Source organism: Rana temporaria, chromosome 1 (assembly GCF_905171775.1).
Source record: "Rana temporaria chromosome 1, aRanTem1.1, whole genome shotgun sequence".
Lineage (NCBI taxonomy): Eukaryota > Metazoa > Chordata > Amphibia > Anura > Ranidae > Rana > Rana temporaria.
This window is the reverse complement of record NC_053489.1, coordinates 685237354-685250961: the sequence shown is the minus strand read 5'-3', so window position 1 is coordinate 685250961 and position 13608 is coordinate 685237354. Positions and strand designations below refer to the sequence as shown.

Sequence of the window (13608 nt, the reverse complement as noted above, 5' to 3'; positions counted from 1 at the left end):
GTAGGTGAGGTGAGTGTATGTATGTCAGGTAGGTGAGGTGAGTGTATGTATGTCAGGTAGGTGAGGTGAGTGTATGTATGTCAGGTAGGTCTATGTATATCGGGTAGGTGAGGTGAGTGTATGTATATCGGGTAGGTGAGGTGAGTGTATGTATGTCAGGTAGGTAAGGTGAGTGTATGTATGTCAGGTAGGTGAGGTGAGTGTATGTATGTCAGGTAGGTGAGGTGAGTGTATGTATGTCAGGTAGGTGAGGTGAGTGTATGTATGTCGGGTAGGTCTATGTATGTCAGGTAGGTGAGGTGAGTGTATATATGTCAGGTAGGTTAGGTGAGTGTATGTATGTCAGGTAGGTGAGGTGAATGTATGTCAGGTAGGTGAGGTGAGTGTATGTATGTCAGGTAGGTGAGGTGAATGTATGTCAGGTAGGTGAGGTGAGTGTATGTATGTCAGGTAGGTCTAGGTATGTCAGGTAGGTGAGGTGAGTGTATGTATGTCAGATAGGTCAATGTATGTCAGGTAGGTGAGGTGAGTGTATGTATGTCAGGTAAGTGAGGTGAGTGTATGTATGTCAGGTAGGTGAGGTGAGTGTATGTATGTCAGGTAGGTGAGGTGAGTGTATGTATGTCAGGTAGGTGAGGTGAGTGTATGTATATCAGGTAGGGGAGGTGAGTGTATGTATGTCAGGTAGGTGAGGTGAGTGTATGTATGTCAGGTAGGTGAGGTGAATGTATGTCGGTGAGGTGAGTGTATGTATGTCAGGTAGGTGAGGTGAGTGTATGTATGTCAGGTAGGTGAGATGAGTGTATGTATGTCAGGTAAGTGAGGTGAGTGTATGTATGCCAGGTAGGGGAGGTGAGTGTATGTATGTCAGGTAGGTGAGGTGAGTGTATGTATGTCAGGTAGGTCTAGGTATGTCAGGTAGGTGAGGTGAGTGTATGTATGTCAGGTAAGTGAGGTGAGTGTATGTATGTCAGGTAGGTGAGGTGAGTGTATGTATGTCAGGTAGGTCTAGGTATGTCAGGTAGGTGAGGTGAGTGTATGTATGTCAGGTAGGTGAAGTCAGTATATGTTAGGTAGGTCTATGTATGTCAGGTAGGTGAGGTGAGTGTATGTATGTCAGGTAGGTGAGATGAGTGTATGTATGTCAGGTAGGTGAGGTGAGTGTATGTATGTCAGGTAGGTGAGGTGAGTGTATGTATGTCAGGTAGGGGAGGTGAGTGTATGTATATCAGGTAGGTGAGGTGAGTGTATGTATGTCAGGTAGGTGAGGTGAGTGTATGTATGTCAGGTAGGGGAGGTGAGTTTATGTATGTCAGGTAGGTCTAGGTATGTCAGGTAGGTGAGGTGAGTGTATGTATGTCAGGTAGGTGAGGTGAGTGTATGTATGTCAGGTAGGGGAGGTGAGTGTATGTATGTCAGGTAGGTGACGTGAGTGTATGTATGTCAGGTAGGTCTAGGTATGTCAGGTAGGTGAGGTGAGTGTATGTATGTCAGGTAGGTGAGGTGAGTGTATGTATGTCAGGTAGGTGAGGTGAGTGTATGTATGTCAGGTAGGTCTAGGTATGTCAGGTAGGTGAGGTGAGTGTATGTATGTCAGGTAAGTGAGGTGAGTGTATGTATGTCAGGTAGGTGAGGTGAGTGTATGTATGTCAGGTAGGTGAGGTGAATGTATGTCAGGTAGGTGAGGTGAGTGTATGTATGTCAGGTAGGTGAGGTGAGTGTATGTATGTCAGGTAAGTGAGGTGAGTGTATGTATGTCAGGTAGGTGAGGTGAGTGTATGTATGTCAGGTAGGTCTAGGTATGTCAGGTAGGTGAGGTGAGTGTATGTATGTCAGGTAAGTGAGGTGAGTGTATGTATGTCAGGTAGGTGAGGTGAGTGTATGTATGTCAGGTAGGTCTAGGTATGTCAGGTAGGTGAGGTGAGTGTATGTATGTCAGGTAGGTGAGGTGAGTGTATGTATGTCAGGTAGGTGAGGTGAGTGTATGTATGTCAGATAGGTCAATGTATGTCAGGTAGGTGAGGTGAGTGTATGTATGTCAGGTAGGTGAGGTGAGTGTATGTATGTCAGGTAGGTGAGATGAGTGTATGTATGTCAGGTAGGTGAGGTGAGTGTATGTATGTCAGGTAAGTGAGGTGAGTGTATGTATGCCAGGTAGGGGAGGTGAGTGTATGTATGTCAGGTAGGTGAGGTGAGTGTATGTATGTCAGGTAGGTCTAGGTATGTCAGGTAGGTGAGGTGAGTGTATGTATGTCAGGTAAGTGAGGTGAGTGTATGTATGTCAGGTAGGTGAGGTGAGTGTATGTATGTCAGGTAGGTCTAGGTATGTCAGGTAGGTGAGGTGAGTGTATGTATGTCAGGTAGGTGAAGTCAGTATATGTTAGGTAGGTCTATGTATGTCAGGTAGGTGAGGTGAGTGTATGTATGTCAGGTAGGTGAGATGAGTGTATGTATGTCAGGTAGGTGAGGTGAGTGTATGTATGTCAGGTAGGTGAGGTGAGTGTATGTATGTCAGGTAGGGGAGGTGAGTGTATGTATATCAGGTAGGTGAGGTGAGTGTATGTATGTCAGGTAGGTGAGGTGAGTGTATGTATGTCAGGTAGGGGAGGTGAGTTTATGTATGTCAGGTAGGTCTAGGTATGTCAGGTAGGTGAGGTGAGTGTATGTATGTCAGGTAGGTGAGGTGAGTGTATGTATGTCAGGTAGGGGAGGTGAGTGTATGTATGTCAGGTAGGTGACGTGAGTGTATGTATGTCAGGTAGGTCTAGGTATGTCAGGTAGGTGAGGTGAGTGTATGTATGTCAGGTAGGTGAGGTGAGTGTATGTATGTCAGGTAGGTGAGGTGAGTGTATGTATGTCAGGTAGGTGAGGTGAGTGTATGTATGTCAGGTAGGTCTAGGTATGTCAGGTAGGTGAGGTGAGTGTATGTATGTCAGGTAAGTGAGGTGAGTGTATGTATGTCAGGTAGGTGAGGTGAGTGTATGTATGTCAGGTAGGTGAGGTGAATGTATGTCAGGTAGGTGAGGTGAGTGTATGTATGTCAGGTAGGTGAGGTGAGTGTATGTATGTCAGGTAAGTGAGGTGAGTGTATGTATGCCAGGTAGGTGAGGTGAGTGTATGTATGTCAGGTAGGTCTAGGTATGTCAGGTAGGTGAGGTGAGTGTATGTATGTCAGGTAAGTGAGGTGAGTGTATGTATGTCAGGTAGGTGAGGTGAGTGTATGTATGTCAGGTAGGTCTAGGTATGTCAGGTAGGTGAGGTGAGTGTATGTATGTCAGGTAGGTGAGGTGAGTGTATGTATGTCAGGTAGGTGAGGTGAGTGTATGTATGTCAGATAGGTCAATGTATGTCAGGTAGGTGAGGTGAGTGTATGTATGTCAGGTAGGTGAGGTGAGTGTATGTATGTCAGGTAGGTGAGGTGAGTGTATGTATGTCAGGTAGGGGAGGTTAGTGTATGTATGTCAGGTAGGTCTATGTATATCGGGTAGGTGAGGTGAGTGTATGTATATCGGGTAGGTGAGGTGAGTGTATGTATGTCAGGTAGGGGAGGTGAGTGTATGTATGTCAGGTAGGTCTATGTATATCGGGTAGGTGAGGTGAGTGTATGTATATCGGGTAGGTGAGGTGAGTGTATGTATGTCAGGTAGGTGAGGTGAGTGTATGTATATCAGGTAGGTGAGGTGAGTGTATGTATGTCAGGTAGGTGAGGTGAGTGTATGTATATCAGGTAGGTGAGGTGAGTGTATGTATATCAGGTAAGTGAGGTGAGTGTATGTATGTCAGGTAGGTGAGGTGAGTGTATGTATGTCAGGTAGGTGAGGTGAGTGTATGTATGTCAGGTAGGTGAGGTGAGTGTATGTATGTCAGGTAGGTGAGGTGAGTGTATGTATGTCAGGTAGGTGAGGTGAGTGTATGTATGTCAGGTAGGTGAGGTGAGTGTATGTATGTCGGGTAGGTCTATGTATGTCAGGTAGGTGAGGTGAGTGTATATATGTCAGGTAGGTTAGGTGAGTGTATGTATGTCAGGTAGGTGAGGTGAATGTATGTCAGGTAGGTGAGGTGAGTGTATGTATGTCAGGTAGGTGAGGTGAATGTATGTCAGGTAGGTGAGGTGAGTGTATGTATGTCAGGTAGGTCTAGGTATGTCAGGTAGGTGAGGTGAGTGTATGTATGTCAGATAGGTCAATGTATGTCAGGTAGGTGAGGTGAGTGTATGTATGTCAGGTAGGTGAGGTGAGTGTATGTATGTCAGGTAGGTGAGGTGAGTGTATGTATGTCAGGTAGGTGAGGTGAATGTATGTCAGGTAGGTGAGGTGAGTGTATGTATGCCAGGTAGGGGAGGTGAGTGTATGTATGTCAGGTAGGTGAGGTGAGTGTATGTATGTCAGGTAGGTCTAGGTATGTCAGGTAGGTGAGGTGAGTGTATGTATGTCAGGTAGGTGAGGTGAGTGTATGTATGTCAGGTAGGTCTAGGTATGTCAGGTAGGTGAGGTGAGTGTATGTATGTCAGGTAGGTGAAGTCAGTATATGTTAGGTAGGTCTATGTATGTCAGGTAGGTGAGGTGAGTGTATGTATGTCAGGTAGGTGAGGTGAGTGTATGTATGTCAGGTAGGTGAGATGAGTGTATGTATGTCAGGTAGGTGAGGTGAGTGTATGTATGTCAGGTAGGTGAGGTGAGTGTATGTATGTCAGGTAGGGGAGGTGAGTGTATGTATGTCAGGTAGGTGACGTGAGTGTATGTATGTCAGGTAGGTCTAGGTATGTCAGGTAGGTGAGGTGAGTGTATGTATGTCAGGTAGGGGAGGTGAGTGTATGTATGTCAGGTAGGTGACGTGAGTGTATGTATGTCAGGTAGGTCTAGGTATGTCAGGTAGGTGAGGTGAGTGTATGTATGTCAGGTAGGTGAGGTGAGTGTATGTATGTCAGGTAGGTGAGGTGAGTGTATGTATGTCAGGTAGGTCTAGGTATGTCAGGTAGGTGAGGTGAGTGTATGTATGTCAGGTAAGTGAGGTGAGTGTATGTATGTCAGGTAGGTGAGGTGAGTGTATGTATGTCAGGTAGGTGAGGTGAATGTATGTCAGGTAGGTGAGGTGAGTGTATGTATGTCAGGTAGGTGAGGTGAGTGTATGTATGTCAGGTAAGTGAGGTGAGTGTATGTATGCCAGGTAGGTGAGGTGAGTGTATGTATGTCAGGTAGGTCTAGGTATGTCAGGTAGGTGAGGTGAGTGTATGTATGTCAGGTAAGTGAGGTGAGTGTATGTATGCCAGGTAGGTGAGGTGAGTGTATGTATGTCAGGTAGGTGAGGTGAGTGTATGTATGTTAGGTAGGTGAGGTGAATGTATGTCAGGTAGGTGAGGTGAGTGTATGTATGTCAGGTAGGTGAGGTGAGTGTATGTATGTCAGGTAGGGGAGGTGAGTGTATGTATGTCAGGTAGGTGAGGTGAGTGAATGTATGTCAGGTAGGTGAGGTGAGTGTATGTATGTCAGGTAGGGGAGGTGAGTGTATGTATGTCAGGTAGGGGAGGTGAGTGTATGTATGTCAGGTAGGTGAGGTGAGTGTATGTATGTCAGGTAGGTCTATGTATGTCAGGTAGGTGAGGTGAGTGTATATATGTCAGGTAGGTTAGGTGAGTGTATGTATGTCAGGTAGGTGAGGTGAATGTATGTCAGGTAGGTGAGGTGAGTGTATGTATGTCAGGTAGGTCTATGTATGTCAGGTAGGTGAGGTGAGTGTATGTATGTCAGATAGGTCAATGTATGTCAGGTAGGTGAGGTGAGTGTATGTATGTCAGGTAGGTGAGGTGAGTGTATGTATGTCAGGTAGGTGAGGTGAGTGTATGTATGTCAGGTAGGTGAGGTGAGTGTATGTATGTCAGGTAGGTGAGGTGAGTGTATGTATGTCAGGTAGGTGAGGTGAGTGTATGTATGTCAGGTAGGTGAGGTGAGTGTATGTATATCAGGTAGGTGTATGTATGTCAGGTAGGTGAGGTGAGTGTATGTATGTCAGGTAGGTGAGGTGAGTGTATGTATGTCAGGTAGGTGAGGTGAGTGTATGTATGTCAGGTAGGTGAGGTGAGTGTATGTATGTCAGGTAGGTGAGGTGAGTGTATGTATGTCAGGTAGGTGAGGTGAGTGTATGTATGTCAGGTAGGTGAGGTGAGTGTATGTATGTCAGGTAGGTGAGGTGAGTGTATGTATATCAGGTAGGTGAGGTGAGTGTATGTATGTCAGGTAGGTGAAGTCAGTATATGTTAGGTAGGTCTATGTATGTCAGGTAGGTGAGGTGAGTGTATGTATGTCAGGTAGGTGAGGTGAGTGTATGTATGTCAGGTAGGTGAGGTGAGTGTATGTATGTCAGGTAGGGGAGGTGAGTGTATGTATGTCAGGTAAGTGAGGTGAGTTTATGTATGTCAGGTAGGGGAGGTGAGTTTATGTATGTCAGGTAGGTCTAGGTATGTCAGGTAGGTGAGGTGAGTGTATATATGTCAGGTAGGTGAGGTGAGTGTATGTATATCAGGTAGGTGAGGTGAGTGTATGTATGTCAGGTAGGGGAGGTGAGTGTATGTATGTCAGGTAAGTGAGGTGAGTGTATGTATGTCAGGTAGGGGAGGTGAGTTTATGTATGTCAGGTAGGTCTAGGTATGTCAGGTAGGTGAGGTGAGTGTATATATGTCAGGTAGGTGAGGTGAGTGTATGTATATCAGGTAGGTGAGGTGAGTGTATGTATGTCAGGTAGGGGAGGTGAGTGTATGTATGTCAGGTAGGTCTATGTATATCGGGTAGGTGAGGTGAGTGTATGTATATCGGGTAGGTGAGGTGAGTGTATGTATGTCAGGTAGGTGAGGTGAGTGTATGTATGTCAGGTAGGTGAGGTGAGTGTATGTATGTCAGGTAGGTGAGGTGAGTGTATGTATGTCAGGTAGGTGAGGTGAGTGTATGTATATCAGGTAGGTGAGGTGAGTGTATGTATGTCAGGTAGGTGAAGTCAGTATATGTTAGGTAGGTCTATGTATGTCAGGTAGGTGAGGTGAGTGTATGTATGTCAGGTAGGTGAGGTGAGTGTATGTATGTCAGGTAGGTGAGGTGAGTGTATGTATGTCAGGTAGGTGAGGTGAGTGTATGTATATCAGGTAGGTGAGGTGAGTGTATGTATGTCAGGTAGGGGAGGTGAGTGTATGTATGTCAGGTAGGTCTATGTATATCGGGTAGGTGAGGTGAGTGTATGTATATCGGGTAGGTGACGTGAGTGTATGTATGTCAGGTAGGTCTATGTATATCGGGTAGGTGAGGTGAGTGTATGTATATCAGGTAGGTGAGGTGAGTGTATATATGTCAGGTAGGTGAGGTGAGTGTATGTATGTCAGGTAGGTGAGGTGAATGTATGTCAGGTAGGTGAGGTGAGTGTATGTATGTCAGGTAGGTCTAGGTATGTCAGGTAGGTGAGGTGAGTGTATGTATGTCAGGTAGGTGAGGTGAGTGTATGTATGTCAGGTAGGTGAGGTGAGTGTATGTATGTCAGGTAGGTGAGGTGAGTGTATGTATGTCGGGTAGGTCTATGTATGTCAGGTAGGTGAGGTGAGTGTATATATGTCAGGTAGGTGAGGTGAGTGTATGTATGTCAGGTAGGGGAGGTGAGTGTATGTATGTCAGGTAGGTGAGGTGAGTGTATGTATGTCAGGTAGGTGAGGTGAGTGTATGTATGTCAGGTAGGGGAGGTGAGTGTATGTATGTCAGGTAGGTGAGGTGAGTGTATGTATGTCAGGTAGGTGAGGTGAGTGTATGTATGTCGGGTAGGTCTATGTATGTCAGGTAGGTGAGGTGAGTGTATATATGTCAGGTAGGTTAGGTGAGTGTATGTATGTCAGGTAGGTGAGGTGAATGTATGTATGTCAGGTAGGTGAGGTGAGTGTATGTATGTCAGGTAGGTGAGGTGAGTGTATGTATGTCAGGTAGGTGAGGTGAGTGTATGTATGTCAGGTAGGTGAGGTGAGTGTATGTATGTCAGGTAGGTCTAGGTATGTCAGGTAGGTGAGGTGAGTGTATGTATGTCGGGTAGGTCTATGTATGTCAGGTAGGTGAGGTGAGTGTATATATGTCAGGTAGGTTAGGTGAGTGTATGTATGTCAGGTAGGTGAGGTGAATGTATGTCAGGTAGGTGAGGTGAGTGTATGTATGTCAGGTAGGTGAGGTGAGTGTATGTATGTCAGGTAGGTGAGGTGAGGGTATGTATGTCAGGTAGGTCTAGGTATGTCAGGTAGGTGAAGTGAGTGTATATATGTCAGGTAGTTGAGGTTAGGTAGGTCAGTGTGTCAGGTAGGTGAGTGTATGTATGTCAGGTAGGTGAGGTCAGGTAGGTCCGTGTGTCAGGTAGGTGAGTTTAGTGGTCATTGATGGGCACTGGTAAGCCAGGCAGCAAGTGAGCTTAGCCTCCGCCACACAACCTCACCGCCAGCCAAAAAAACGTGCTGCGATAACCCCCCCAGTGGCGACTTTGCGCTGAAGCCCCTGGTCTTTTTGCCACCTAGCAACGCCCCTGCTATGTGCCAAGCCAGTGTCTCGATCAGTATCACTTGATTGTGTTACACTGACACGTTACTGAGCATTCGTAGACTTAACATAAAATAAGATATCTGATGAATATTTGGTTGTAATCGTTTTTGAAGACGCGGGCACTGAGGTTGTCATCTTGATCCCGGTTTCCTTCTAAGTGACAAGCATGTAGCTAGTGAAGCACTTCAGTTCTTACTATTTTCTTTGTAGTGACTTACTATAGAGTGCAGCACGGAAGATGATGAGTGAACTATAAAAAAAACAAGCCGTCAATGGCAGATCTTCTATTTCTGTCCTCGGGGATCCCTGAAAAAGCAGATCTGAAAGCAAAGAAGTGTATATGTGTGTGTGTGTGGTGTGATTTACCTGTAAACAATTTTTTCAATTTTCCCAGCAATCCCTGTAAATCAGACAAGTCTGCCAGAAAAAACAAAGTATTGTCATTTTACTTCACTCAAATACACTAAGCAAAACAGCTAGGTCAGAGACCCACCCCCTGAATGGTTTATTCTCACAATAAAGAGCTTGACTGAGAGATACAAAGTAACATTGTTTATAAACATTGATCAGACAGGAGATAGAGAGATACAAAGTAACATTGTTTATAAACATTGATCAGACGGGAGATAGAGAGATACAAAGTAACATTGTTTATAAACATTGATCAGACGAGAGAGAGAGATACAAAGTTACATTGTTTATAAACATTGATCAGAGAGGAGATAGAGAGATACAAAGTAACATTGTTTATAAACATTGATCAGACAGGAGATAGAGAGATACAAAGTAACATTGTTTATAAACATTGATCAGACAGGAGATAGAGCGATCTAGGCCTCATTCACACTGCATGTTATAATAATTTCTAAAAAAGCCAGTAGCATTGCAGTGAGTTTTTCAATGTTCTTCAACATTTTTGCAATAGCGTTTTTAGCATTTTCAAGCATTTACATTTTATTTTTTCAATGGATCAAAACATTTTAGAGAAGTAACATTGGAGAAGTAACATTGGAGAAGAAACATTGGAGAAGAAACTTTGGAGAAGAAACTTTGGAGAAGAAACATTGGAGAGGAAACATTGGAGAAGAAACATTGGAGAAGAAGCATTGGAGAAGAAACATTAGAGAAGAAACATTGGAGAAGAAACATTGGAGAAGAATCATTGGAGAAGAAACATTGGAGAAGTCACATTGGAGAAGAAACATTGGAGAAGAATCATTGGAGAAGAAACATTGGAGAAGAAACATTGGAGAAGAATCATTGGAGAAGAAACATTGGAGAAGAAACATTGGAGAAGAAACATTGGAGAAGTCACATTGGAGAAGAAACATTGGAGAAGTCACATTGGAGAAGAATCATTGGAGAAGTCACATTGGAGAAGAAACATTGGAGAAGAAACATTGGAGAAGTCACATTGGAGAAGTCACATTGGAGAAGAATCATTGGAGAAGAAACATTGGAGAAGAAACATTGGAGAAGAATCATTGGAGAAGAAACATTGGAGAGGAAACGTTGGAGAAGTCACATTGGAGAGGAAACATTGGGGAAGAAACATTGGAGAAGTCACATTGGAGAAGAAACATTGGAGAAGAAACATTGGAGAAGAAACATTGGAGAAGAAACATTCGGGAAGAAACATTGGAGAGGAAACGTTGGAGAAGAAACATTGGAGAAGAAACATTGGGGAAGAAACATTGGAGAAGAAACATTGGAGAAGTCACATTGGAGAAGAAACATTGGTGAAGAAACATTGGAGAAGAAAAATTGGAGAAGAAACATTGGAGAAGAAACATTGGAGAAGAAACATTGGAGAAGTCACATTGGGGAAGAAACATTGGGGAAGAAACATTGGAGAAGAAACATTGGAGAAGTCACATTGGAGAAGAAACATTGGAGAAGTCACATTGGAGAAGAAACATTGGAGAAGTCACATTGGAGAAGAAACATTGGAGAAGAAACATTGGAGAAGTCACTGTGATACATTTGCCTATATGTCTCAGTTTACTGCTCCCTGCTAGCCAGGTTATTGATGTGCTAATGTCCCCTCACTATTTCTAAAGGTTAATTGATCTATTGTGTTGTGTGAAGGAGAGCTGGGTTTAAGTGGCTTGTGTTAATTATTCTGATTGCTTCATTGTGGTAATTATCTCTCTATATGCGGGGTCGAGCGGTCTGGTTGATGTATTCAGTACAGCTAGTGCTCAGCGTCATTGATGTCATTGTCTAAAGAAAATGTGTTTCAGCATCTGCCCCGTCGTGTCTACCTACTCATCTGTATGGAAGCCCCAGTGTGAGGGGGGCGGAGATTTGTCATTGTAACAGTTTTGGAAATGACATATAAGCTGTGTGTTATAACATTAAAGTCTGTGTTGTTCAAGCAGTAAGCTTGTCTCATGTGTGGCTTTCTGGGCGATTCCAGGGATATCCCTCCTCGTGGAATATTGGGGTGATTTTCGTTATGGGAAGAAGGGAACGTTGACGGGGATATCATACCGATACCGTCACAATTGGTTGGTAGCAGTGGGATTTTTCCCTTCTATTCCCCTTCACACCCGGATTCCAAGCAGACACTGGAAGAACTACTGGAAGTTCGTGGAAGGATTGCTAGCAACAAAACCAAGCGGGTCATCATAGCAGAATCAATGGAGCTAGACCAGGAGGACGGGATTGCAGCAACGCCAGCAGTACAAGAGATGGAGACACCAGTGATTCAGGAGGAGGAATCGCCAGCCAACAAGCTAATGAGAGAGAAGCTAGCGTGGTTCGGCCCGAACCCAACGCCAGATGTGGTACTGAAAGTGATGGACCTGTTAGCGAAGGAGGCTAAAGAAATAAGAGACGCGGAGCTACAGAAGGATAAACAAATAAGGGACGCAGAGCTACAGAAGGATAAACAAATAAGAGACGCAGAGCTACAGGAGGCTAAAGAAATAAGGGACGCAGAACTACAGAAGGATAAACAAATAAGAGACGCAGAGCTACAGGAGGATAAACAAATAAGGGACGCAGAACTACAGAAGGATAAACAAATAAGGGACGCAGAACTACAGTTAAAACTGGCAGCAGTCCAACAAGCAGCCGCACATTCTCCAAACAGTGAGTACAGCACAGCAGACACAAGGAAGATTCCGTTTAGCGCTTTTAAAGCTTTTGATGAAAAGGACTGTGAGATTGATAACTTCCTGGCGGATTTTGAGCGACAATGTAACCTGCACCGAATAGCTAGAGGAGACTGGGTTGCAATATTGTCAGGCAAACTGTCAGGCAAAGCTTCTGATGCTTTCCGGACCGTGCCAGATCAGGATATTCATAGCTACGCCCGGGTTAAAGAAGTGCTCCTGGCTCGTTATGCAGTAACCCCAGAGTCCCACCGACAGAAGTTCAGGGACTCACGCAAAACCACGAAAGACTCTTATGCGGAATGGGCATGCCAATTGTCCCTGTCGGCCTCTAACTGGGTTAACAGCAGCCAGGCCACCACCGCAGAGGACATTTTGCAACTAATGCTCCTGGAGCAATTTTACAATCACATCCAGACGGACGTCAAAGATTGGGTGAGAGATCGCAGGCCCATGACTCTACCAGAGGCCGCGAAGTTGGCGGATGAATATGCAGATACTCGCAAGACGAACCAGGTCACACCACAGGAACAACCTCCACCACAAACGGCACCCTCACACCCACCAGCCGCTAGATACCAACCTCCTAACAGACCGGTGACATCTAGCCCTCGCTATCATCGCCAGGAGGGCAACGAACAACGCTGCTTCCGGTGCAAACAGCTGGGTCACTTCAAGCAGAATTGCCCCATGAATGACAACACCAGGTCAAATTGGTCTCAACCTGGGTACCGCCCACCAGCAGCAGCCCATTGTGTAGACTCGGCTTGGGATCCAAAGGAGCTGGGTCAGGAAGAACCATTGGGCACCCCTTACGAAGCCCTCATGGTACAATCTGTTATTACGGACAACAGGGAACACCATTGTCAGCTGGTCATGGGCGACAGCCCTGAGCCAGAGGGGCCCTGGAGGGAGCTGGGCAGAAAGAGGCACCGCCGGCCACCCTTCAAGAAGAAGAGGTCCTGGAAGCCGTATAACAAGCTGACCTGGGAGGAGAAGAAGCGACTGGAGGAGAGGGAGTCGCAGCGGGCGTCCCAGATGCGTGCCGAGATGTTCGCCAAGGGCCCACCGGTGGCCCCTTACACCACCACCCAGTTCCTGATGATGAAGGACCACGTGGAGAGCCTGCAGGACATGAGCAAGCAGGAGCTGATCCGTGAGTACATAGAGCTGGAGGAGTGCATAAGCCGCATGGAGGAGGAGAACAACCACCTGAGGTCACAGCAGCATGAACTGGAGATGGAGCTGGAGAAGCTCCAAGAGGAGAACCGGCGGCTGCGGAGGGAGCAGGGGGTGGCTGACCTTATGGGGCTCTGATTCCCCTCCCCCCCCCCCCCCCGGACTCTGAGCACCAGTGCTACAGCATTTCAACAAATATAACTTTTTCTTTTTATGAATCTCCTGGGATTGTCACTTCAGAGCCATAACCTGCCCCCTCCCATAGCGGGACACCTAGACGGCGGCGCACAGACCCATTCGCTGTCTTCACACTGACTTCTGGTGACTTTGCAGATCGCACAAAGACTTGGGGACTGACCAGCGTGTGATCTGACGACCCGGTGACATACCTGAGTCTGAAGCAGTTGCCAAGGGAGGTCAGTCATGCCAAACGGAGTTAACCTCTGACTAATAGCTCTGAACCCGTCAACCCTACTGGACCAGGGAAGGTCCAACCGGGTTTGCCGGAGCAGGGAGCAAAAGGGGGGCCATTGTGATACATTTGCCTATATGTCTCAGTTTACTGCTCCCTGCTAGCCAGGTTATTGATGTGCTAATGTCCCCTCACTATTTCTAAAGGTTAATTGATCTATTGTGTTGTGTGAAGGAGAGCTGGGTTTAAGTGGCTTGTGTTAATTATTCTGATTGCTTCATTGTGGTAATTATCTCTCTATATGCGGGGTCGAGCGGTCTGGTTGATGTATTCAGTACAGCTAGTG

General features: G+C 45.7%; 1 protein-coding gene across 1 annotated transcript in view; it reads right to left on the bottom strand.

Moving 5' to 3' along the window:
- Positions 1-13608, bottom strand: part of LOC120945987 — a 70792-nt gene that overhangs the window by 33559 nt on the left and 23625 nt on the right. The window contains exon 6 of the mRNA XM_040360639.1: positions 8919-8969. Within this exon, the coding sequence (XP_040216573.1) occupies positions 8919-8969 (51 nt within the window). The remainder of the gene's footprint in view (positions 1-8918; positions 8970-13608) is intronic.